Source organism: Pantherophis guttatus, chromosome 14 (genome assembly GCF_059756535.1).
Source record: "Pantherophis guttatus breed Tessera chromosome 14, ASM5975653v1, whole genome shotgun sequence".
NCBI classification, from domain to species: domain Eukaryota; kingdom Metazoa; phylum Chordata; class Lepidosauria; order Squamata; family Colubridae; genus Pantherophis; species Pantherophis guttatus.
In genome coordinates, this window is record NC_142076.1 from 4,181,098 (window position 1) to 4,205,108 (window position 24,011).

At 44.7% G+C, this 24,011-nt stretch overlaps 1 protein-coding gene across 1 annotated transcript; it reads right to left on the minus strand.

Moving 5' to 3' along the window:
• Positions 1-9,239: 9,239 nt before the first annotated feature.
• SSTR5 (somatostatin receptor 5) lies at positions 9,240-21,345 on the minus strand. Its single transcript, XM_034420712.2, has 2 exons — positions 21,015-21,345; positions 9,240-10,651 (listed from the first exon to the last, which is right to left on the minus strand). The coding sequence occupies exon 2, from the start codon at positions 10,549-10,551 to the stop codon at positions 9,457-9,459; it is 1,095 nt and encodes a 364-aa protein (XP_034276603.1). The 5' UTR covers positions 10,552-10,651; positions 21,015-21,345; the 3' UTR covers positions 9,240-9,456.
• Between the last annotated feature and the right edge of the window lie 2,666 nt (positions 21,346-24,011).

Genomic DNA, 24,011 nt, shown 5'->3' on the forward strand with positions numbered 1-24,011 from the left:
CGGTGTGGGGCACAGTGCATGAGGGGGACGTGTGTGCACATGTGCAGGTGGGAGCATGCGCGGGGCTCTCACATTGCATTTTGGGGGGTCGTTCATGTGTGCCCCCCGCATTTTGGGCCTGGAAGGCCTCCTGCACCAACCTGGAAGCCAAAATGGGGTGTGGGGGGGGCAGGGTGTATGCATGGAGGTTGCATGTGCAAGCGGTGTGCACATGTGCAAATGGCACACATGTGCAAGCGGCACATATGCACGGGGAACGCACACACATGCGTGGGAAATGCACACACCTGCACAGGGGACACTCGCATTGCACTTTGGAGGTTCTGGCACACATGTATGCATTCACGCACGCACTTCGGGCACTCGGCACCAAAAAGGTGAATCATCACTGGTCTAGGTCAAAGTGTCTTAACCTTGGCAACTTTAAGATGTGTGCAGTTCAAATCCCAGAAGAACCCTGCCAGCCATCTTGGCTAAGGAATTCTGGGAGTTGTGGTCTTCATGTCTTAAAAGTAGCCAAGGTTGAGAAAACCTGATCCAGGCATTAATAATAGAATCTTGAACACATGGACAGTGTTTTTCTCTCTCTTGCCCTTATGCCCAAAAGAGATAAGGCCAGGAAATTTATTTTTTTCTAATGTTCTCTTCTGTTCCCAGAATTAAATCACGTTTTGCTAATGGTCATAAATACTTCCTCAAGGCCATCTCTAGGGTTCTCTACAAGCCTTTTGAAAGAGAACTCAAGTACCATTTTGAAAAGGGTGAATTAGACCAGCTTGTCCTAAAACGGGAACTGCCAAATCCTCTAATCTCTGCAAATGACCTTCGTTGGTTCTTCAGCCCCCATCGTTTGGTGGAGATAATCTAGCCACTATTTGTTCCTGAAAGATTTATGGGTCTAGGATTTCTGTCTCCCACTCCTTCCCCCTTTGGGCTTGTCTGTGTTTTCTTTGGGGAATTCAGTTCAGCCCTGATTCAATTAATAAATGCCAGGGTGATATTTGCACAAGCAGGCTGTTTAAATACAGGTGAAGGCAGCCTCTGGTGACGATTCATTCTGAAGCGGAGTAAAAAGCTGAGAAACAGAAGTCTTCGTTGGAGCTTTGGGGCAGATTATTTTCCTTAACCACCCATTTAATCAGGATTTAGTTCTGTGGGTGGACGCCTCCCTCCTGCGCATGATTATCTTACGTTGCACTCCCAAATTGCACACTGAAATCCACTACTTTTGATTTTTTAGCCAGTGCGATTTTTCCACCCACCTACTGTAATTGTAAGGTGCTAAGTAAGAGGGAAAATATAGAACAAGCCCTGATTAATGGTGCCACATTACCACAAGGACTCCCTGCGATCTATGGAGACCAACACAGCTTCAGCGCAGCTTCGTCTAATCCCCATTTTAACTGGATCTGAGAATTAGATCTATGTGATTTATTTTATTTCATTTATTTTATTTGTCAAGAGTGTATTTGGTAATAAGTATAAACATGGATTGGATACATAAAATAGGTACAAATAGAAGAAACATTAGGACAGGGACAGTAGGCACACTGGTGCTCTTATACACATCCCTTACAGTCCTCTTAGGAATGGGGTGAGGTCAACAGTAGACAGTCTAAGGTTAAAGTTTTGGAGGTTTGGGGATGAGACCACAGAGTCAAGTAATGCATTCCAGGCATTGACCACTCTGTTGCTGAAGTCATATTTTCTGCAATCAAGTTTGGTGCGGTTTACCTTAAGTTTGTATCTATTGTGTGCTTGTGTATTGTTGTGGTTGGACATTGTAGTAAATAATTTTATGAGCTATGCTCAGGTCATACCAAAGGTGGCATAGTTCTAAGTTTTCTAAGCCCAGAATTTCAAGTCTGGTGGCCTAAGGTATTTTGTTGCAAGTGGAGGAGTGGAGGACTCTTCTTGTGAAATATTTCTGGACCCGTTCAATTGTATTAATGTCCAATATGCAGTGCGGGTTCCAGACAGATGAGCTGTATTCGAGAATTGGTCTAGCAAATGTTTTGTATGCTCTGGTTAGTAGTGATGGAAGCAAAGTTTGTACGGAAGGCTTTGTACATGTAATATGACCCACCTCCCATTCTAATTTGGGAAAGTGGTTTTTAAAATTCTGAATCATGTAAAGACTGCAATTGGCTGTGTGAAAGGACATCTTGCTAAGGCAACACTGTTATTGCTTTCATGTAGATGTAGATTCAATAGGAACATCCCTTAGAATGTTAACATACAAAATATAATGAAAGAAAAGATCAAGGTTACTTCATATAAACCTTCTGTGTTTCACCTCTGTTAAGTTTCCCCAAAGAAAGTTTGCTAGCTTCTTCAAAACTCTTTTAAGTACCCAACAGATTTTTTTTTTTAAATTTGATTTATATGCTGCCCTTCTCCGGAGACTCAGGGCGGCTTACAATGCGTGAAGCAATAGCCTTCATACTTTTGTATATTTTTACAAAGTCAGCTTATTGTCCCCACAAACTGGGTCCTCAATTTACCTACCTTAGAAAGGATGGAAGGCTGAGTCAACCTTGAGCCTGGCAAGATTCGAACTTACTAATTGCAGACAGCTGGAGTTAAATTACAATGCATTAGTCTGTTAAATTACAATGCATTAGTCTGTTAAATTACAATGCATTAGTCTGCTGAGCTATCCAGGCTCCTGGATAGGAGGAAGGAAACTGGTTTTCAATTAAACACACATGCCCAAATTCTTTCCGTATCCATTTTTATTCATTTACTTGAAGAGTTTGCTTTTGAAATCAGTCAAACAAAATAAACGTTGAGGCAAATCCTTCGGCATCAAACTTGGAGACTTTTCATGCCTTTAGGTCTGAGGTGGCCAAAGGATGCATTTGGATGTCTTCTTGGAGAAGCCAACATCAATTTTTTTAAAAAATAAATGTACTAGTTTGGAAAAGTGTTACTTCGGTTCCTATATTTAAAGATCTGGATCTGTACCACCTCTACATCCTCACATTTAGATTGGTCTGGAGTAGTCAAAGATAACTTGAATTCTTGATTTGGTTGAGGATATAACAAGGGCCATGAGCAGCCTCAGGTTCCCGGTGTAACAGTAGATTGAATATGCACTCCTTTAAAAAACACATAGCTTGAGCCAAAGAAAACTAAGCAATATTAAACAGTAGCAGGCAGAGAAAGTTCTCTGCAATTTTAATTAATTATGTTACATTAATTAATGTAACAGTTGAGAATCTACTTTTGGAATATTTTTTTAAAACTCCTTCAGTTTGGTATGTGGTCGTCCTGGCTTCCCATGCCAACATTCAATACCATGGGAAGACACCATCAATAGTGAACTCTATTTATGGGGCAAGTGCCAAAGAATGGAGGCCTTTGAACTCTGGTGCTGGAGAAGACTCCTGCGAGTCCCTTGGATTGCAAGGCCATCAATCTGGTCAGTCCTAGAGGAGATCAACCCTGACTGCTCTTTAGAAGGCCAGATCCTGAAGAGGAAACTCAAATCCTTTGGCCACCTAATGAGAAGGAAGGACTCCCTGGAGAAGAGCCTAATGCTGGGAACATTGAGGGCAAAAGAAGAAGGGGACAGCAGAGAATGAGGTGGCTGGATGGAGTCACTGAAGCAGTCAGCGTGAGCTTAAATGGACTCCGGGGGATGGTAGAGGACAGGAAGTCCTGGAGGAAAGTTTTTGATGGGGTCGCGATGGGTCGGACATGACTTCGCAACTAACAACAACAATTTATGGGGCACTTTCAATTGCTCCTGATATCAGTAAGCAGTCGTCCTACTATGCCCTTGAAAAATAAATAATTTCTGTTACCCTTAAAGAAATTCAGAGAAACTCTTGACCCTGTTTCTCTATCCTAAAATTGAGGGGAACCTTTTGAAAGGCCAACTCATCTTCAGAATGAACTCTAGGTGAAATCGTTGGGCCACCAGGAGTTTTAATCAAAACATTTTCTCATCTCCTTGAAACATGTGTGAGGACAAACCAAGACATGGCTGACATTAAGGTTGAAAGAGGTCCTATTTTGACAGGGAAAGAGTTCCACAGAGAAGACATGCTGCATGTTCAACCTTCCCGTGGCTTTCTCCCTCACAATCCCTGTTCACAGATGAAAGAACATTACTGGTGACATGAAGGCAATCTGCAAGTTAGGGGAAAAGAGGTTTATGGATTATCAGCTTCTAAAAAGTGGAACACAAGGTTTCTTGGGTGTATTTTTGGAAAGAATTTTCTCATGTTAAAATTAACATTGCCACTTATTGCAGGGATCATGTCTTCAGATTTGTACTAATTTTCAGGCTGGCCTCAAAGATAGGTGGATGTGATGGAGAAAACAGGTTAATGAAGTCCCACCACAATTCCCTCAGAAGAATTCAGATGGTCCCTCTCCATGCATTTTGACATCTTCCTCCTTTGTCATACTGGTAGAAAGTTTTGGGGGAGTACTTTATTATAGGTTTTAGGGTCCTTGTTTAACAGTTTTGGAATAAGCATCCCACTTGACTTAAGTATTGAGACTAAGTATGGCCCAAGAGCCAGTTTGGTGTAGTAGTTAAGGCACCAGGATAGAAGCCAGGAAATTGGGAATTCTAGTCCTGCCCTAGTTCTAGTCCTGGAGAAGGTAAGGATGCTAGGAATGGTTAGTGCAGGGGTTGGCAACCTTAAACACTCAAAGAGCCACAAAGGTCCTAACCGGAAGTCCCCCGTTCAATTCTGGAGCTGACCGGAAGTCCAGTTCCTCCACCATAGAGCCTCCTCCTACTGCGGCGTCCTTTTTCCTCTGCTGACCGGAAGTTCAGTTCCCCCACCATAGAGTCTCCTCCTACCGTGGCATCCTTTTTCCTCTGCTGACCGGAAGTCCAGGCCCCCACCATAGAGTCTCCTCCTAGCACAACATCCTTTTTCCTCTACCTGTCCTAACCCAAAGCCCTATCAATTGTGGAGCCAACCAGTGACATGGAGCCTTAGAAGAGGCATGAAAGAGCCACATGCAGCTCCAGAGCTGCGGGTTGCCGACCCCTGGGTTAGTGGAACAAGGAGAAGGGGCAAGGAAAGAGCATGCTGGCTTGATAACATCAAAACTGATGCAAAGTTGAACATCCAACAACTGAAAAAAGCTGTGTTTGATAGGATGGCATGGAGAGCATTTGCTTATAAAGTCACCAAGAATCAGACACGACTAAATGGTTGAAATAACAGTCCTGCCCTAGAAAGCCAGCTTGGTGACCTTGAGCCAGCCACTGTCTCTCAGCCCTAGGAAGGAGGCAATGGCAAGCCACCTCTGAAAAACCTTGCCAAGAAAACTGCAGATGTTTATCCAGGAAGTTTCTGAGAACTGGACACGATTGTATGGAAAGGGGAAAAAATGGCCTACCTGGCACTAAGGGAGATGAAACCTTGAGGTTGCCTCTTCTCTAAGATCTAAGGATGCTTCATGATATGTCTCTATCATGCTCAGAATTTCTCATCTCGTCACCGGCAGAGACAGAGCAAGAACACTTTGTGTCTTCACTTGGGCCACCGTTGCTAGGGAGATGCAGCTGAAAATGGGATAAGTGATTGATAGTAGCGTGCAGTTTTTCCATTTCCTTTGAACCTACCTGGCTTAAGTATTTTAATGGGCATTAGATTGTTCCCTCTGGACAATTTCTTATAGCAAAATTGGACCTTGACATTTCAAAATCAGAACATTACCATTTCGAAAATAAGAAAAACAATAGCTAGGAGAGGACATAATTTTTTTTTAAAAAAAAACCTTTTCAAAGAAATGTGTTTTATTAGCGTGCATTCAAATTGTAAAAGGTTTCTCTTTTAGCCACCAGTCCAATCATATTTGACTTCAGCTCGCTTTAGATTCAAACTTTACCTAGATCAATGTTTCTCAACCTTGGCAGCATGAAGATGATGTGTGGATTTCAACTCCCAGAATTCCCCAGCCGGCTAACATTGATCTAGCTAACTAACATCTTGAGTGATTAGCACAAAATGGTCAGCAAACCTCCCAACTCCTCTTCCTTCTTGGTGCCAACCCTTTTCGATAGGAAAGAAGTGCAAATCTGCTCTTGCCTTCAACCAGAAGTGAAAGAAAGAGAGAGAGAGAGAGAGGGAGGGAGGGAGAGAGAGAGAGAGAGAGGGAAAGAAAGAAAGAAAGAAGGAAAAAAGGAAGAAAGAAAAAGAAAGAAAGAAAGAAAGAAAGAAAGAAAGAAAGAAAGAAAGAAAGAAAGAAAGAGAGAGATATGGATTCTAGATCCCATGGGGCCTGGATTTCAAAAATAAATCTGAGCACATTGAAAAGTTCTGAACCTGGTATCAGGAATACACACTTCTGATGTCCACCCAGAACGAGGCTTTGAATGTATGGCTGCAGCTGCCATTTTGACTTTGTATCCCCTGCCCCTCAAATGGACACTGCTGGAGGAATGTGTGTGGATGAATAAATGGGAAGTAGACATCCTGTAAAAGAATATTAATAGGTAAAGGTAAAGGTTCCCCTCACACATATGTGCTAGTCGTTCCCGACTCTGGGGGGCGGGTGCTCATCTCCGTTTCAAAGCTGAAGAGCCAGCGCTGTCTAAAGATGTCTCTGTGGTCATGTGGCCGGCATGACTCAATGCCAAAGGTGCATGGAACGCAGTTATCTTCCCACCAAAGATGGTCCCTATTTTTCTACTTGCATTTTTTACCTGCTTTCGAACTGCTAGATTGGCAGAAGCTGGGACAAGGAACGGGAGCTCACCCCATTACATGGCACTAGGGATTCGAACTGTTGAACTGCCGACCTTCTGATCGACAAGCTCAGCATCTTAGCCACTGAACCACCGCGTCCCTTTAAAGAATATTAGACCCTTCCAAAGATATACAAGTAGTCCTCAACATACCACAATTGAACCCAACGTTTCTGTTGTTAAGTAAGATGGCTGTTTAGTGAGTTTTGCCCCATTTCTGACCTTTCTTGCCACAAGTTGTTAAGTGAATCTGGCTTCCCCATTGACTCTGCTTGTCAGAAGGTCACAGGAGGAGATCACATGACCTTGGGACACTGCAACCGTCATAAATCGGAGTCAGTTGCTGAGTGTCTGAGCTTTGATCACGTGACCCTGGGGATGCTGCAATGGTTGTAAGTGTGAAAAATGGTCAGAAGTCCCTGTTTTCAGTGCTGCAGCTTCGAACGGTCACTAAATGCACGGTTGTAAGTCAAGGACTACTTGTAGATAGGCAGGCTGCTCTGTTTTCTGCCTCAGTTGTATTAAATCACAACGATTCACGTTTTGGAAAAGTTGGAATCAGTGGTGGGTTGCCCCTGGTTCGGACTGGTTCGCAAGAACCGGCGGGAGGCTCTGCCCACTGCCCCGGATGTCATCTTCGGCGATCTGCGCATGCGCAGAAGGCTCACATGCAAGCGAAGTGAGTGTGCACACATGATCCCGTTGTGAACCGGTAGTAATGGTAAGTAGAACCCACCCCTGGATGGAATGAAGTGCCGTACCTCCCGACATTTTAAGAACATTTTGAATGAAAAAATTTAAATGTGGGCGCCCTATCTCAGATGCATAGGGCTAAGAATAGGTTGGTGTTAGATTTTAAGAAAAACATATAATAAGATCAAGCCCTCCAAGACAAGTAGGAAGCAGGATCCCCCAAGGACAGCTAATAAAACACTGACTTCTCTATTTTCATCCTCCGCCATGCTCACCTCTGGGTTCCTTGGAGGGAATGGGGAAACTTACCACAGCCAACTTCCTGCAACCAACTCACCACAGCCAACTTGCCACGGGATAACTCGCTGTGGGACAATTTAACAATTCTATTTAATTATTTAAAATAAATAAAAATTATTTTCATTTTTACCATTCACATTTCATTCTGTCCCTCCTTTTTGCATCCCTTCTTTAATGATTCTATTCCACCATTTCATTGGTATTAGTGTAACTCTTGTCCTGCAGTGAGTTGGCCATGGCAAGTTGGCCATGGTGAGTTGGCCATGGTGAGTTGGTCATGGCAAGTTGGCCATGGTGAGTTGGTCATGGCAAGTTGGCCATGGTGAGTTGGCTGTGGTGAGTTGGCCGTGGTGAGTTGGCCGTAGTGAGTTGGCCATGGTGAGTTGGCCATGGTGAGTTGGTCATGGCGAGTTGGCCATGGTGAGTTGGCCATGGTGAGTTGGTCATGGCAAGCTGGCCATGGTGAGTTGGCCGTGGTGAGTTGGCCATGGTGAGTTGGCCATGGTGAGTTGGCCATGGTGAGTTGGCCATGGTGAGTTGGCCGTGGTGAGTTGGCCATGGCGAGTTGGCTGTGGTGAGTTGGCCATGGCGAGTTGGCTGTGGTGAGTTGGCCATGGTGAGTTGGCTGTGGTGAGTTGGCCATAGTGAGTTGACCATGGTGAGTTGGCCATAGTGAGTTGGCTGTGGTGAGTTGGCTGTGATGAGTTGGCTGTGGTGAATTGGCTCTGGTGAGTTGACCATAGTGAGTTGACCATGGTGAGTTGGCCATGGTGAGTTGGCCATGGTGAGTTGGCTGTGGTGAGTTGGCCATGGTGAGTTGGCTGTGGTGAGTTGGCTGTGATGAGTTGGCTGTGGTGAATTGGCTCTGGTGAGTTGACCATAGTGAGTTGGCCATGGTGAGTTGGCCATGGTGAGTTGGCTGTGGTGAGCTGGCCGTAGTGAGTTGGCTGTGGTGAATTGGTGTTGGTGAGTTGGCCCTGGTGAATTTGTCATAGTGAGTTGGCCGTGGAGAGTTGGTTCTGATGAATTGTCATAGACCCTCTTTGGAAGATCTCGGCCATTGCTGGAGGCCCTGTATATCAGAGATCTGTGGGGGAGCAGACCTGGCAAGGATGCCACTGAATTCTGGGAATTCTTCAGTTCACACAGCTGAGGGAGAAAACTGGAGGAAGGGAAAATTTGGGCAAACTTTGAAGGGGCTCCAATTTATTTCAAGTGGACCCTGTTGGCCTTAACCAACTCTTAACTAGCAATTATACCCATTGAGGCTCAACCTATCCCTTTGCTGAGGTTTTGTTGCATGGTTTTGTGTACGAATGTAGCATGCTTGTTTGATTGGTGGGTGATGGATCGTCCTCTCCAATCTTCACCTGCAATTTAATAAATTGGAAAAGGGAAGGCCTCGTGCCGTGGAAGTCATAACAATTGTTCCTTCCTTTATACAATATAGCCTAACCTTTTTTTTGGTGTGTGTCGTATGTGCCTATATACCTGTGGAAAACTTTCATGAAACAGAGAGCAAGAATGAATGGAGTAATAGGTTCTTTTCGGTTACCAGTTGTGAAACTTTTCACGACACCCAGAGTTCTAGGGTGAACACAGCAAACAAAGGGCTGGGAAAGGAAACTTCTGTACATTAACTTAGAAGGTGAGGTAACCACCTTCTTCTGACCCAGTCCCCTTGCAGCAGATGCCATAATGTATTTCAATCCAGATGCATCTGTCTTGAAGTCACACACTTTCTACACCTTGCTAGTCAGCATGTGCCCATTGAAGTTGTCGTTCCTCTGAGGCAGCATCGTGTCCTTCAGATGGGTACTCTTCTCCAGCCGGAGGTCGGTGGGGTCACCGTCTTCAATGCTATTGCCTTTATGGAGGCACAGGACCTTCTGAAAGCTCTGCTTGAAATTTTCCGAAAGAAAGCCGTAAAGGATGGGATTGGCACAGCTGTTGGCGTAAGAGAGAACCACCACAAAGGAGAAAATGCCCACCAAGATGGGCTCCTCTGGCAAGATGAATATCAAATTGACAATATTGACAATGTAGAAGGGAAGCCAGCAGAAAACAAAAACCACAACGATGATGACCACCATTCTGGTCACTTTCCGCTCTGACCGCCGGCGTCTTGTAGAGCCAACTCTGATCCCAGAGGATTTCACTTTAATGACAATCAACAAATAGCAGAGGCATATCACCAGCAAGGGACCAAAGAAACCCAGGACTGATGTATAAATGATGAACACAGCTGACCATATCTCAATGGGATCAGGCCAGCTCATGTTACAGGTATGAAAATCTTCCTGGACATCAGCAAATATAATCATGGGAAGGACCACCAAAAAGGATAAAGTCCAGACGGCCACACTGATCAATTTGGCTATCCTTGGCTGGCGCCACTTGGTGGATTTAATAGGATGGACCACTGCAAGGTAACGGTCGAGGCTCATGACAGTCAGGCAGAAGATGCTGGTGAATTGGTTAATGCCATCAAAAGCAGTCACTAGCCTACAGGTGAATGTTCCAAAGGGCCAGTAGGAGATGGCATTTTGGGTGGCGAGGAATGGCAAGCCCAACATGAAGAGGACGTCAGCGATGGCCAAGTTCAGAATGTAGATATTGGTCACGGTCTTCATTTTGGCGTAACGCAAAACCACATAGATGACCAAAGTGTTTCCACTCAGCCCGATAACGCAAACCAGAAGGTAAATGATCGGTATGAAGACAGGACGGATACTGGAGGAGGCGGAAAAATCTGTAACCGTTGCATTGTCTGTGGCGTTTGTCAAAAAGGAGACATTAGTATCGGGACACGTGGTAGATAGGTACAAAGGATCCATGGCGTTGTCCAATTTTATACAAGATGTAGGCTGTTATAGGCTGTTTTAATTAGAGAAAAGAATATATCCAGTTTTGTTTCTATTCTTCAACATTTTCATGCTGGAAGAAAAAAAAAGAAACATTGATTAAAAGGTTATTTCCTCACCCCAGAATTCTATAGTTGGAATGGACCATTTAAGGATCCCTTAGAACAGGGGTCTCCAACCTTGGCAACTTTAAGACTTGTGGACTTCAACACCCAGAGTTCCACAACTTTAAGACTTATGGAAGTTGAAGTCCACAAGTCTTAAAGACGCCAAGGTTGGAGACCCCTGCCTTAGAAGCTCTCTCACCATGACTGCTAAAACACATAACACAGTTGCCCCCAACTTGAGATGGGAGGACAAATGAAAACTATTAGAAATTGAATCTATATCCACTCCAGGAGGCAAGCTCAACTCCTGATTATTTTATGGATGCATCCATATCACTTTCTTAACAACAGACATGGTTTCCTGCTGCATCCTTCCAGAATGATCTTTTAAATCTACATACCCGGGAAGAGGTGGAGCAAGTTATGTTCATGTCCCCACCGAGATCTCTGAGACCTTCCATAATGGCTCTAGTCTTGTGGATGTTCAACAGATCAACAGAGAACATGACAGAAGAAGCAAAAATGTGCTCAGTGGCCATTTATGTGAATGAATCTTTTGTCCTGGGGTGAGAAAACATCCTTTCAAGAGAAATTAACCAGCCCAATTTGGTCAACAGCATGGAATGTGGACAAGATTGGGGCCCACGCCTCATTTTTCTACCATGCAATCAACCATGAGTCAAATTGGGGTGATGACCCACAACCTCCCTGAAGGCAATGACACTTGAACTGAACGGAACTGTCCAGGGATTACTAGCCAGATCCACCCTTCCTTATCTTCTTGAGAAGCTTTATTTGATGCTACTCTTGGCTGTGACTTTCCCGTTCCAACAGTGCTTCTCGTTTGACTGGGGAATTCTGGGAATTGAAGTCCACACATCTTAAAACAGCTTGAGGCTGAGAAACACTGTTTCAGAAGGAAGCAAAACGATGTGGATGGAGGAAAACGAAGGTCAGCGTTATTTGTCATGAGAAGTACTCATGCAATGAATTAATCAAAAAAATTGCATTAAAATGGCTCGATCATTTATTCTGGTATGGAGAATATTCGCCTTATCAGAGTGGCGGTGAGGACCTGACCCTTTGCAGATACTGGGAAAACAAACCGTGGTGCCAATATTATAAATCATCAGTGCCCTATGTGCATTTCTTCTTCCGACATGGGTTGTTATGTGGAAATCTTATTTTACAGGGCAACAACAGCAGTTTAGTCAGCCCAAATACAACCGTCAATAAAACATAATGTTGCAGAAGCAAAAATTCCCTCATGCCGAGCATTGGTCTGGTGCCTTCTGAACTTTTCTCTTGGAGAAATGACTTGCTATTTCTTTTCCGGGGAAGTTTCAGTGGTGGGTTGCTATCGATTTGCCCCAGTTTGGGCAAACTGGTAGGAGTGGCGGTGGGAGGCTCCACCCACCTGCCTGGACGTCATCAAATACGCTCTGCGGATGTGCAGAAGTGGTGTGTGACAGGGGTGGGTTCTACTTACCTTTACTACCGGTTCGCAATGGGGCCGCGCGCGTGTGCTCGCTTTGCTCGTGTGTGTGTGTGTGTGTGTGCACACGCTCTTCAGTGCATGCATAGAAGCGTTCTGATGACATTGGGGTTAGTGGGTGGAGCCTCCCGCCAGTTTTACTACCGGTTCTATAAAACTGATGCGAACTGGGGGCAACCCACCACTGGTGCGTGAGCAAGCGAAGTGAGTGCCTGCACAAATCGGTAGCAAAAGATAAGTGAAACCCACCCCTGGGAAGTTTCCCCTCCCCGCAATCTAGCCCAACCCTAGGATTCCTTCGGTTCTTCCAAAAATTCTAGGAGATGAGTGTAGAAAGGATGAATGGGGGCCAAGCTCACACCCCATTTTTTACATGTGTCATGTGCTCAAAGTTGCTGTACTTGACTCCCCACCTCATGGATTCCCTCCGGAGCTGACTCTGCTTCAGTCAGTGATACACAGCCTCGGTCTGCACAACCCCCACCCCCGTTCCCAAGAGTGATGGGTCCACAACTACTCGGAGTCCCACCATGACAAATCAGGGGTGGCTCTTCCTTATTTGCTGGCCCATATTTTGGCCATCGCATACAGCCCTCTGCAGGGTTCAGGAATGTGAGGTAAATAGGTTTAGTCAAAGGCATTAAAGAGAGAGCAGAGCCCTGGAACACTTTTGGAAGCCTTTCTGAAGAGGCTCAAAGCTCTCGGCCATAATAGCTGCAGCTAAAAGGCCAGAACTATATTATATTAAGCAGCTCCTTTGGTTTTCAGCTAGCAATCTACACATGAAAAAGAAATAGGACATCAGAAGCAAAAGGTTTAGAAACTATGGAGGGATTTTTCAAATAGAGAAAGGAAGGAAGGAAGGAAGGGAAGGAAGGAAGGAAGGAATATTTTTTAATTTTTAATTGGTTTGTCATTTTAAACTGGGGCCAAATTAATATATATTCTTTTAATTGTTTTTAATGTTTGTATTGTATGTTTTTATCTGGCTGTACACCGCCCTGAGTCCCTTGGGAGAAGGTGCGGTATATAAATTTGAAATAAAATAAAAATAAAAAGGAAGGGATTCAGATAGATAGATATAAATAGATGACACATAGGTAATAGATAGATATAAATGATAGATGTCAGATAGATGACAGATAGATCATGATAAATGAGATGATAAATAGATGTCAAATAGATATAGAGAGATGATAGATGAATAGATAGATGATAGATCCATGATGGTGAACCTATGGGACGCGTGCCCAAAATGGCACATGGAGCCATGTCGCCTGGCACGCGTGGCGTCATCTGTTCCTCTTCCTGATTTCAGATGCTCATGGACGTGCGATGATCAGCTGGCCTTTTTGCGTGTGGCTGTGTCGGAAACTGGAAGAGCTGGTCTTCCGTTTTCCTGCATGAGCATGTGCACCAGCCAGCTGATTGTTGCGCACGCATGCACGTCAGAAACATGGAAGAATAGCTGGGCACATGCATCCGGGTTGCGGCTCAGACACAGGCATGTTTCGGTACCAAAAAGTTCACCATCATTGTGATAGATAGATAGAAAGATAGATAGATAGACAGACAGACAGACAGACAGACAGACAGACAGACAGACAGATAGATAAATAGATAATAGATGATAGATAGATAGATGAAAGATCGATAGATCGATAGATGATAGATAGATGAAAGATAGATAGATGATAGATAGATAGATGATAGATAGATGAAAGATAGATAAATAGATAGATAGATGATAGATAGATACATAGATAGATAGATAGAACCTCCATGCATAGATTAACTAATCATTTATCGATTGCATAGGTGTACTTATTTAAATAAAATACTGTTCCATTTCCAAATCAAAGATTATTAATATAGGGAATCCTGATTTACATTTTTTAATGGAGATGGGCTTAAAAAAAAAAATCTCAAACACACCTTTTTTTTTACGTTTAGCTAATGAAACACATGCATTTTGGTATGCCTTCTAAATCTAACATACCCATTTAAATGAATGTTCTTCTGAGCCAAGCGCTCAAACTCAACATTTGCAGAAAGGTGAAAAGAGAAGGATAATTGCCCAAGGTCCGTGAGCGAAAACAAGGGCTGAACCGCCTTCCGCTTTTCTCCCCCTGCAAAAAGCTCAGTTCAAGGAAAAGTGCACGGTGACAAACACCAGCCTTTGAGCTCAAGAGGTTCAGGCTGTTCCTGACTGCAGCTGTTCAATTGAAACCCTCCCCCCCTTTTTTTACATGTGGGACAGGTCTGTCAGTTGTCAAAAGGGGAGGAGCTTTGATTGCTCCTCATGACTAGATTTTGATATTTTAAACCCCCGCTCACCTTTCAAAGATTCCTCTGATCCTTACCTTTCTTTTTTTAAAACCTTTAGCGCAGTGTTTCTTAACCTTGGTAGCTTGAAGGTGGGTGGACTTCAATTCCCAGAATCCCCCAGCCAGCAGCGCTGGCTGGGGGATTCTGGGAGTTGAAGTCGACCCATCTTCAAGCTTCCAAGGTTGAGAAACACTGCTTTAGCGGATCAACAGAATAATGAACATACAGGTAATCCTTGAGTTGCAATCGAATCGCCTACTGTTTCAAGTTGCGATGGACTTATCTGGGGGGTTAGCAATAGCACTTAGACTTATATGCCGTTTCACAGTGTTTTACAGCCCACTCTAAGCGGTTTACAGAGTCAGCCTCTGGACCCCAACAATCTTGGTCCTCATTTTACCCACCTCGGAAAGGATGGAAGGCTGAGTCAACCTTGAGCTGGTCAGGATTGAACTGCTGGTAGTGAGCTGAATTAGCTTGCAGTACTGCATTCTAACCACTGCGCCACATGGGTCCTTAGAACCTGGATTTGAAGTTCCATTTTCTCTAAATTCTCTTTCAAGTATGTTAAACTGGACAAGTGTTTGCTATGAGCTTTGATCAATGCAAAATAAACAAGAACAAATACTTTCTATGATTCCGAATTGATGTATCTATTGATGTAATCCAAAATTGTCTTAATCTTTTTTGCAGCTGGCTCCCATTTAATTTTGCAGTCAAATGCTCCTCCAATATATCCGTTTTTCACAAATGCTGTATCTCAAGCGACCCGGGTAATCCCATCTTTGCATTTCTGCATTTGTTTTTGGTTACCTGCTGCCAAAGAATGGGATATCAGGATATAGGAAAGTCTTTCCTGAAAATCTGTGAAAAAGCCTGGACATAGAACATAGAAGAATAGAGCTGAAATTTCTCTTTAGTTCTAAGTTGCTTCTCTCCTTGATTAGTTTCCATCCATTGCTTCTTGTCCTGCCTTCAGGTGCTTTGGAAAATAGGTTGAAGGTTGACCTCTTCTTTGTGACAGCCTCTTAGATATTGGAAGACTGCTATCATGTCACCCCTAGTCCTTTTCTTTGTCCTGCGTGAGTAGGGGGTTGGACTAGATGACCTCCAAGGTCCCTTCCAACTCTGTTCCAACTCAGTTCCTGCAACCATTTCATCATATATTTCAGCCTCCGGCCCCCTAATTATCTATGTTGTTCTCCTCTGCAGTCTTTCCAGAGTCTCATTATCATTTTTACATTGTGGTGACGAGAACTAGATGCAGAAGTGTGGCCTTACTAAGGGTTTGTAACGTGGTATAAAAAAAGTAAAAAATAAACAAACAAACCCAGAAAAAAGTTTATTTATTGCCCTGATCCAACAAAACATCCCTTCTCATATAACTGCTGAAAATAGGTTTACTGTGGAAGACTCTGGTCTTTGCATGAAAATTGCTGATTACACTGGATCTGAAAATCAAACCCTTGGCTGATTTTTACGCATAAATGGTACATGAACATTTTTGCTTAATGGTTTAAAAAAAAAAAATCAGCCGAACTACAGCGCCTACGTTTATGAGAGACGGTCTTAATATAAAATGAGCTATAGCTAAACTCTGCCTGAACATGAGAATGGCATCAAATTATTACTGCCAAAGGAATTGGGTCTTCGAGAAAGCAGTTTTAAAGTTCCTTTCAATTTTACAGCTACAGAATATGAGGAACAGAGCTGAGGAAGGCTTGTCTTTGTCTCTCCTGCAATGGGTAATTGAAAGATTTCTACAATTCTGTCACTTTTGCTATGCTGCAGACTTTGATTGGATTCTCTTACTCGGGGCTGACCAGAGAATTCCTGAATTCAGACAGCCCCAGATCCAGGGGTGGGTTCTAATTTTTTTTACTACCGGTTCTGTGGGCGTGGCTTATTTTGTGGGCGTGGTTTGATGGTCATGTGACAATTCCTTAGGATTTAGCAGAGGTACTGGTCTACCAGGCTTTTAACTGCTTGCAGAGCTGTATCAGTCTACCCATTTGTTTTTCGAGCGCTCTGGTCTACCATCACACTGCCTTTTAACACTGATCAGCTGTAGGGCGGCCCTTTGAAGCCCCGCAAGAGTTTAAACAGTTTTTTTCCTTCTAGCCATCAGCTGGGACTCGGGAGGCAGCGAATAGATTGGGGGCGGGGCCAAATAAAAGGTAAGAATAACACCGGGGGGGGGGCATGGGAGGGCCCAGCTCCCGAACAAAGAGAACCGGTTTGGTGACATCATATCGTCACCGCTACCGGCTCGGCCGAACCGGACCGAACCGGGAGGAACCCACCACTGCCCAGATCCCTTCCTACCTAGGTCCAGTTTTGTTTTCAGCTACTTTGAAGCAAAACCTTCTCAAGGTTGGTCGAAAAAAAATACCAGACTGAAAGGAGGCAGTGATAAGTCATTTCTGTTTTAAGATGTCAATTCTCACCACCAGAAGTGACAGCACTAGCCAATCTTGAAAGATCTTTTTTTAAAATAAATACAAAATAAGAGTTCGCTTGGATGGGAGACCATCAAGAAATCCAAGGGGTGGATTAGTCTGGAAAATCAAATAACAAGCACACCCATGTAGATATATCTGTGATGGTGAACCTATGGCACACGTGCCAAAGGTGGCACGCAAAGTGCCTTCACCCCAGGTCAGACCTCCGTGGCGTTTCTTTTGTGAGCTTCTGTTTCCCTGCAAACGACGAAACAGAAGCTCATGAAAGAAAAAGACCTTACCTCTTGCCACGCTGGCCAGCTGGTCTTTGGGTCTCTGCAGCCATGCATGTCTGCAAATGCGTGCATGCATGTCCCTGCATGCGCACGTTCACACATGTTCTCACATGCGCACATCCATGCATGTCCACTCGGGTGCTTGTCCGCATGCATGTATGTGCATGCACATGTTCGTGCACATCTGCACTTGTCTGCACTTTTCCGTTTGGGCATGCAAGCGTGCGCAGTTTGGGCACTCGGTGCCTAAAAGGTTCGCCATCACTGAGATATATGGAAGAAGGCAATGATATATTACTCCTGTAATGTCCCAAAGGTGCTTTCTCAAAAGGCAAATGGACTTCCTTTGTTTTTCCTCAAAGATGTTTTGCTTCTCATCCAAGAAGCTTCTTCAGTTCTTCAGTTCAGAACTGAAGAAGCTTCTTGGATGAGAAACAAAACGTCTTCGAGGAAAAACAACGGAAGTCCAGTTGCCTCTTGAAAAAGCACCTTTGGCACAACCAGGACCTGGATGATTGAAAATCTCCAGAGACATACTTCTGTACTGATACCAAGAAAACTGCATAGATAGGTTTATATGGTCCACAGAAGTTGAATCAGAGGAGATCTTTCCTGTCACTTCGGTCACTACCTTGAGGATGAGAAATTTGCTATACTCGAGTTCTTCCCCAACAGTGAACAGATAATGTTCACATTTCTATTTTCTTTGTAGTGATTCAAGAGAAGAACGGCTGTTGAGACTCTGGAAATAGTGCAGAGAAGAGCAACAGAGATGATTAGGGGGGTGGAGGTTAAAACATATGAAGAACGGTTGCAGGAATTGGGTATATCTAGTTTAATGAAAAGAAGGATTGGGGCGACATTGTAGCAGTGTTCCAATATTTGAGGGGCTGCCACAAAGAGAGGGGGGGATCAACTTATTCTCCAGAGCACCAGAAGGCAAGACAATACAATAGGAATAGGAATAGGAATAGGAATAGGAATAGGAATAGGAATAGGAATAGGAATAGGAATAGGAGCCTTGGTAGTACAGTGGTCTAAAGCACCCTGTTATTAAGACCAGCTGCCTGCAATTACTGCAGGTTTGAATCTTGCCAGGCTCAAGGTTGACTCAGCCTTCCATCCTTTCTAAGGTAGGTAAATTGAGGACCCAGTTGTGGGGGCAATAAGCTGACTTTGTATAAATATACAAAAAGGATGGAGGCTATTGCTTAGCACATTGTAAGCCGCCCTGAGTCTCTGGAGAAGGGCGGCATATAAATCAAATAATAATAATAATAATAATAATAATAATAATAATAATAATAATAATAATAATAATAATAATAATAATAATAGGAATAGGAATAGGAATAGGAATAGAATCTGGAAGAGACCTTTGAGGTCTTCTAGTCCAGCCCCCTGCTCAAGCAGGAGAACCTATACTATTTCAGATAAGTGGCTGTCTAGACTCTTCTTAAAAACCTCCAGTGATGGAGTGCCCACGATTTCCGGAGGCCAGCTGTTCCACTGGTTAATTGTCCTCACTGTTAGGAAGTTTCTCCTTAATTCCAGGTTGCTTCTCTCTTTGATCAGTTTCCAACCATTGTTTTTTGTCTTGCCTTCTGGTGCTTTGGAGAATAATTTGGCCCCCTCTCTTCTTTGTGGCAGCCCCTCAAATACTGGAATATTGGTGGGAGCGGCCAAATTATTCTACAAAGCACCAGAAGGCAAGACAAGAAAAAAAATGAATGGGAACTAATCAAGGAGAGAAGCAACCTAGAACTAAGGAGAAACTTCCTAACGGTTAGAGCAATCAACCAATGGAACAGCTTGCCTCCAGAAGTTGTGGATGCTCCATCACTGGAGGCTTTCAAAAAGAGACTGTCTGAATTGGTCCAGGGTCTCCTTCTTGAGCAGGGGGTTGTACTAAAAGACCTCCAAGGTCCCTTCCACCTCTGTTATTCTATGTCCTAGATTGAGAATACAAGTATGCTATTCATTTCCTGTCCCATCTTATCCCATTTTTGATCTTCCAGCCATCAGCTCAATGGGATACAGACTCACATGTGAAGATGGTGGCTGAGATGGTGCAATGGAAGCTCCACCTGGAGTTTTATACTGCACTATCACAGCCAACGTGACTTCTTGGACCATACCTGCAGACATCTTGAAGGTTTCCGGTCACAAATGATATCCATGACTGTTTATAATCATAGGCAAGGAAAATGCATGACCCCAGCATCACCGGACCACGTTTCCATAATCCTCAGCCCAAATGGCCAAGGGAGATGGAAGGAATAGTCTAGCCACATTTGGAGGGTCAACAATTCCCTGTCAATGACATATATATTAATAGGGGCTTTGCTTGGTACCAGCATTCAAGAATTTAGATTTTTAGTTTTTGTTCTCCTTGTGTGTGGCAGGGAGGGAAGATGGATTTTGGAGTGGAAATCCATCACTCTCTCCAGAATTAAAACTGAGTGCCAAAACTTTATCTTTTAACTGTATATAAGTAACTTTTCATCTCTCTGTATTTTAAACCTGTTTTGACAGGTCGACTAGGGCAGGGGTCTCCAACCTTGGCAACTTTAAGCCTGGCGGACTTCAACTCTCAGAATTCCCCAGCCAGCAAAGCTGCCTAGGGGACTGCTACAACTGTCCTGCCCAGATGGATGAATGAATATCCATCCATTGATCCATCGATCCATCGATCCATCGATCCATCGATCCATCCATCCATCCATCCATCCATCCATCCATCCATCCCTGATTCTCTTTTACCCACAAATGCAACAGGTTACAATTGTCACCCAACCTTGCCTGACCTTGAAAAAGTGTGAAAAGCTAATCCAAGCCCGTCCCATCCAAGAGAGATGGGACTCTCCCCCAGGAGAGTCCAGGCTCAACCAGGAACCACCTCGGAAGAAAGCAGGAGCAAAACTAGTTCTCCCACTTCTGCAAGAATCTTTTTTATGATAGGTCACCTCAAGGCACGGTTACCTTTGTTATATTATACAAAGAGTAAGAGAGAGTAAGAGAGAGAGAGAGAGCTGCCTTGTCACAGTCAACTTGCGTTATTGCTGCTTCCTGGAATAACTCTCCAGGATTCCCCCCCAAATTTTTCCGTGCAAGCCTGATTTTACCAATTACTCAATAGGTAAAGCCACTGCTCACCTTTTCTATCTGAAAAATGCATCTGAAAACAGAGGCTGAATTGTTAAGCTCATGACTGTTTTTTTTTAAGACACCGCCAGACTTCCTTCTAGGACATTAACTACGGGATATGTTTTCCTGAGCAGGCAAGCATATAATTCATCATTTGTCCCCTTTCTTTCAAATCAACAATAATATAAAAAAAAAGAATGTTTATAATCCAGGCAACAATGAGGATAAAAATGCATCGAAATCCAAGAAGAAACAGGTTTGTAAAGGCTCCTTCAGATAATAATAAAATAGTTCTTGAAGTCCCTTTGCTTGTTGGAGATGAATCACAGCCGCTGCAACTCATTCCAAACTTACACGGAAGTTAAATATTCATTCGGCAAACATCTCTTTATCAGAGCTTCTTCCCTGGCCCTTAATTAGTGAGTTGCCTTAGAGTGAGTTGCTGTTTAGAGTCAACCTCTCAGTCCATAAACTGAGAAGCGGGTTGCAAAGCCAGTTACACTTACACACACACACATGCACACACAGAACGAGATATAATTAGTGCCAAAAAAGATGAAGGAGAAACTAACAGTAAAAGCCAGTAAAAATAATAATAATTAAAAAAAACATTCTGACTCACCAGTAGAGCAAAAACACCTTTGCGTCTTTGAAGATCTCTAGTGGTTTTACATTTTCTTCTCAGCCCAGGGATAAAAGTGGGAGGAGGAGGAGGAGGAGGGGTGGCCCTTTTTGTTAGCTTCTTCCTCTCCCCATTGTAAATGCAGATTGCTGAGCATCTGAAAGCCTTCTGCAATTTTTAAATGTCTGGGTGATTCTTTTAAGCTCCACCCACTCAATCTATTGAATAAATGTAGCATTTTCCTTGGAAACGTTCAGGTTTCCCTGCTGCGGCCAGCCTCCCTTCTGGAATTGAGCAGAACCTTTGACACTCAGTCCAAGCATCTCGTTCAGGAGCCGTTCTGTTGATTTATCCAAGAGAAGGACCACAGCATTAACACACACACACAGACACACAATCCTCCCCGCCCTCCCCTCTGGTGCCCAGGGGTGTGGAACTTCCTCCTCATCCATTCCTGGTATAGTAGAGACGGAGATTGTAATTTTGCACCAAACAAGTCACACCCTGCTAAACTCTGGATTTATGAACGCCAAGGACAGACCGTGCGAGGCTGAACTGAAGGGCTCGGGGAAAAACAGCTTCTGCATTTCAAAACATAAATGAAGAATGAATCATTTGCAATCAGCACTCGGTGACAGGAGCACCTAAGTAATTGGTAGCTAATTACGGGACAGATCAGAAATCAACAGCCCTAAGCAGAAGTTTCTCCTCCCCAGCAGTACGAAGGCTTTCCTAGGAATCGTTCACACGTTCAGCTCTTCGCCGTTAAGGAGACAGGATCAGAGGCAGGGGGATCTGGCCAGGGGACCTACTGACCGACTGCTACCCAGAATGTTCCTCACACGTGGCCCTGTACACAGAGGACTGGCTGACACCTGTGTGTTCACCGTATGACCCTAGCAGGGTCAAATGGTGACATTGCAGCCTGATGCCCATGAACAGAATGACGGGGGGCCCCTTCTGACACCCCCAATGCGGCAGGGTCAAGTTGTCTGAAGGCAGACTCATCCAACCATAGGCATGCATCTTACACATCAGAATTATCTTCATTCTTTTCTGGGAAGAAAGATGGAAGCGCCATAAAGTTACCTGTCATGATCATCAGTCCAGATGTTGTTGGGGCTTTTCTTTCCCTTCTTCCAAGATCGTTGTTTTTTTTGGGGGGGGGAATCATGTGCGTGACAAGCGTTTGCTTGTCCTAGTGCAAAGGCGGAGGAAAGGCACCAGTTGTGGTTTCTTGACACAACCATAAATATCCCTTGGCACATCAGAAGTGACTTACATTTGAAAGAGCCCTGAAGCTGAAGCGTCCCTGAATGATGGAAATAAGTCGTCATTGCTTTGGATTCTTTTGGCCGAAAGGTCCAATCTTAGTGACTACATTCCTACTGCTTGCTTAACCTGGTTGTTGAAGTGACCTGACTTCTGGGTTTATGCCACAGTCTGGACAAACAGCCTGAGTTTACACCATGTGTGCAGACTCATAAAGAGACACAAAATGATCCAAGGTGATGATTAACTGAGCTTAGCAAATTTTCACCTGTCCTGGTTAAGAGGGTTGTGTGAATTTATACAATCCAAGCCTCCCTCCCTCCCCCTTCCCTTCCTCCCTGCCTCCCTCCCTCCCTCCTACTTTCTTTCCTCCCTCCCTCCCTCCTCCCCTTCCTTCCTTCCCCCCTCCCTCCTTTCTTTCCTTCACTCCCCCTCCCTCCCTTTCTTTCCTTGTCTCCCTCCCTCCCCCTCTCCCTCCTTCCTTCTTTCCTTCCCTCCTTACCTCCTTCCACTCCCTACCTTCCTCTCTCTCTCTTCCTTTCGTTTCCTCCCCTCCCTCCCCCTCTCCCTCCTTTCTTCCTTCTTTCCTTCCCTCCTTCCTCCCTCCCTCCCTCCTTCTTTCTTTCCTTCACTCCCCCTCCCTCCCCCTCTTGCTCCTTCTTTCTTTCCTTCTCTCCCTCCCTCCCCTCCCTCCCTCCCCCTCTCCCTCCCTTCTTTCCTTCCCTCCTTCCCCTCCCTCCCTATCTCTCTTCCTTTCCTCCCCTCCCTCCCCCTCTCCCTCCCTTCCTTCTTTCCTTCCCTCCTTTCCCCCTCCCCCCTCCTCCCTCCCTTCCTTGGAAGATGAGTTGGAGGCTTCCTTTCTTGGGGTTCCTGGGGGACTATTTCCCACCCCCTCAAGCTTTCTTCTCATTCCCATGATCCGGGCAGCAGAACTGCCTAAACCTCTACCCGGTTGCCTTCACAGATGCAGCCTTGGCCCTGCAAAGGTTGTGAGTGGGACCCCCACCCCTTGGTGGGGGGAGTTTCTCTTTTTTCTTAGCCTGGCAGAAGCCAGAATTTTAAGATGGCCTCCGAGTGGAAGGAGTGAAGGCAGTGAAGGTTAGAGGAAAGAGGCAAGGAGTGTGTCTGCTGCCTTTTCAGAGTTGCGGGTTGCAGGTACAGGCAGCGTCTCTATCTAGCGAGGGGTGTGTATGTAAGAGGTTCTACAGAGTTTCAGGGCAGTGTGAAAAATGACAACACTCGATTAAAAAAAAGGTGGGGGGAGCTCTAAGAAGCAGGGCACGGGGTCCCTTCCTGAGCGCAGTGGTGTCTGAATATGCAGGCGCTGCAGAGGACCTGAAGGGCCCGGCTGGGCTCTGCCCCGAGAAGGCTCCAATCTCAGTGGGGTCCACGAAGCAAGAAGCCCTATAAAGGCGGATTCCCACATGAAACTTTGCTTTCCATGCTTCGTCGCCAGCTACATATTTCTGTCCCAGCGCCCAGGAAAAGGGGATTGCGGGGCGTCCGGGAGCTGCTGGCTTCCCTCTTGCGTTTCCTGGGGGCTCTCTAAAGCAGGGGTCATCAACCTTTCGGACCTCAGGGACCACTAAATTCATAATTTTAAATCCTGCGGACCACTAATATGATCTGCCTAACGACCGGCTGGGTGGGTGTGGCTAGGTGGTCATGTGACTGGGTGGGCGTGGCCAACTGCTCGCCTCCCTGCCCGGGCTCCTTAGGGCCCCA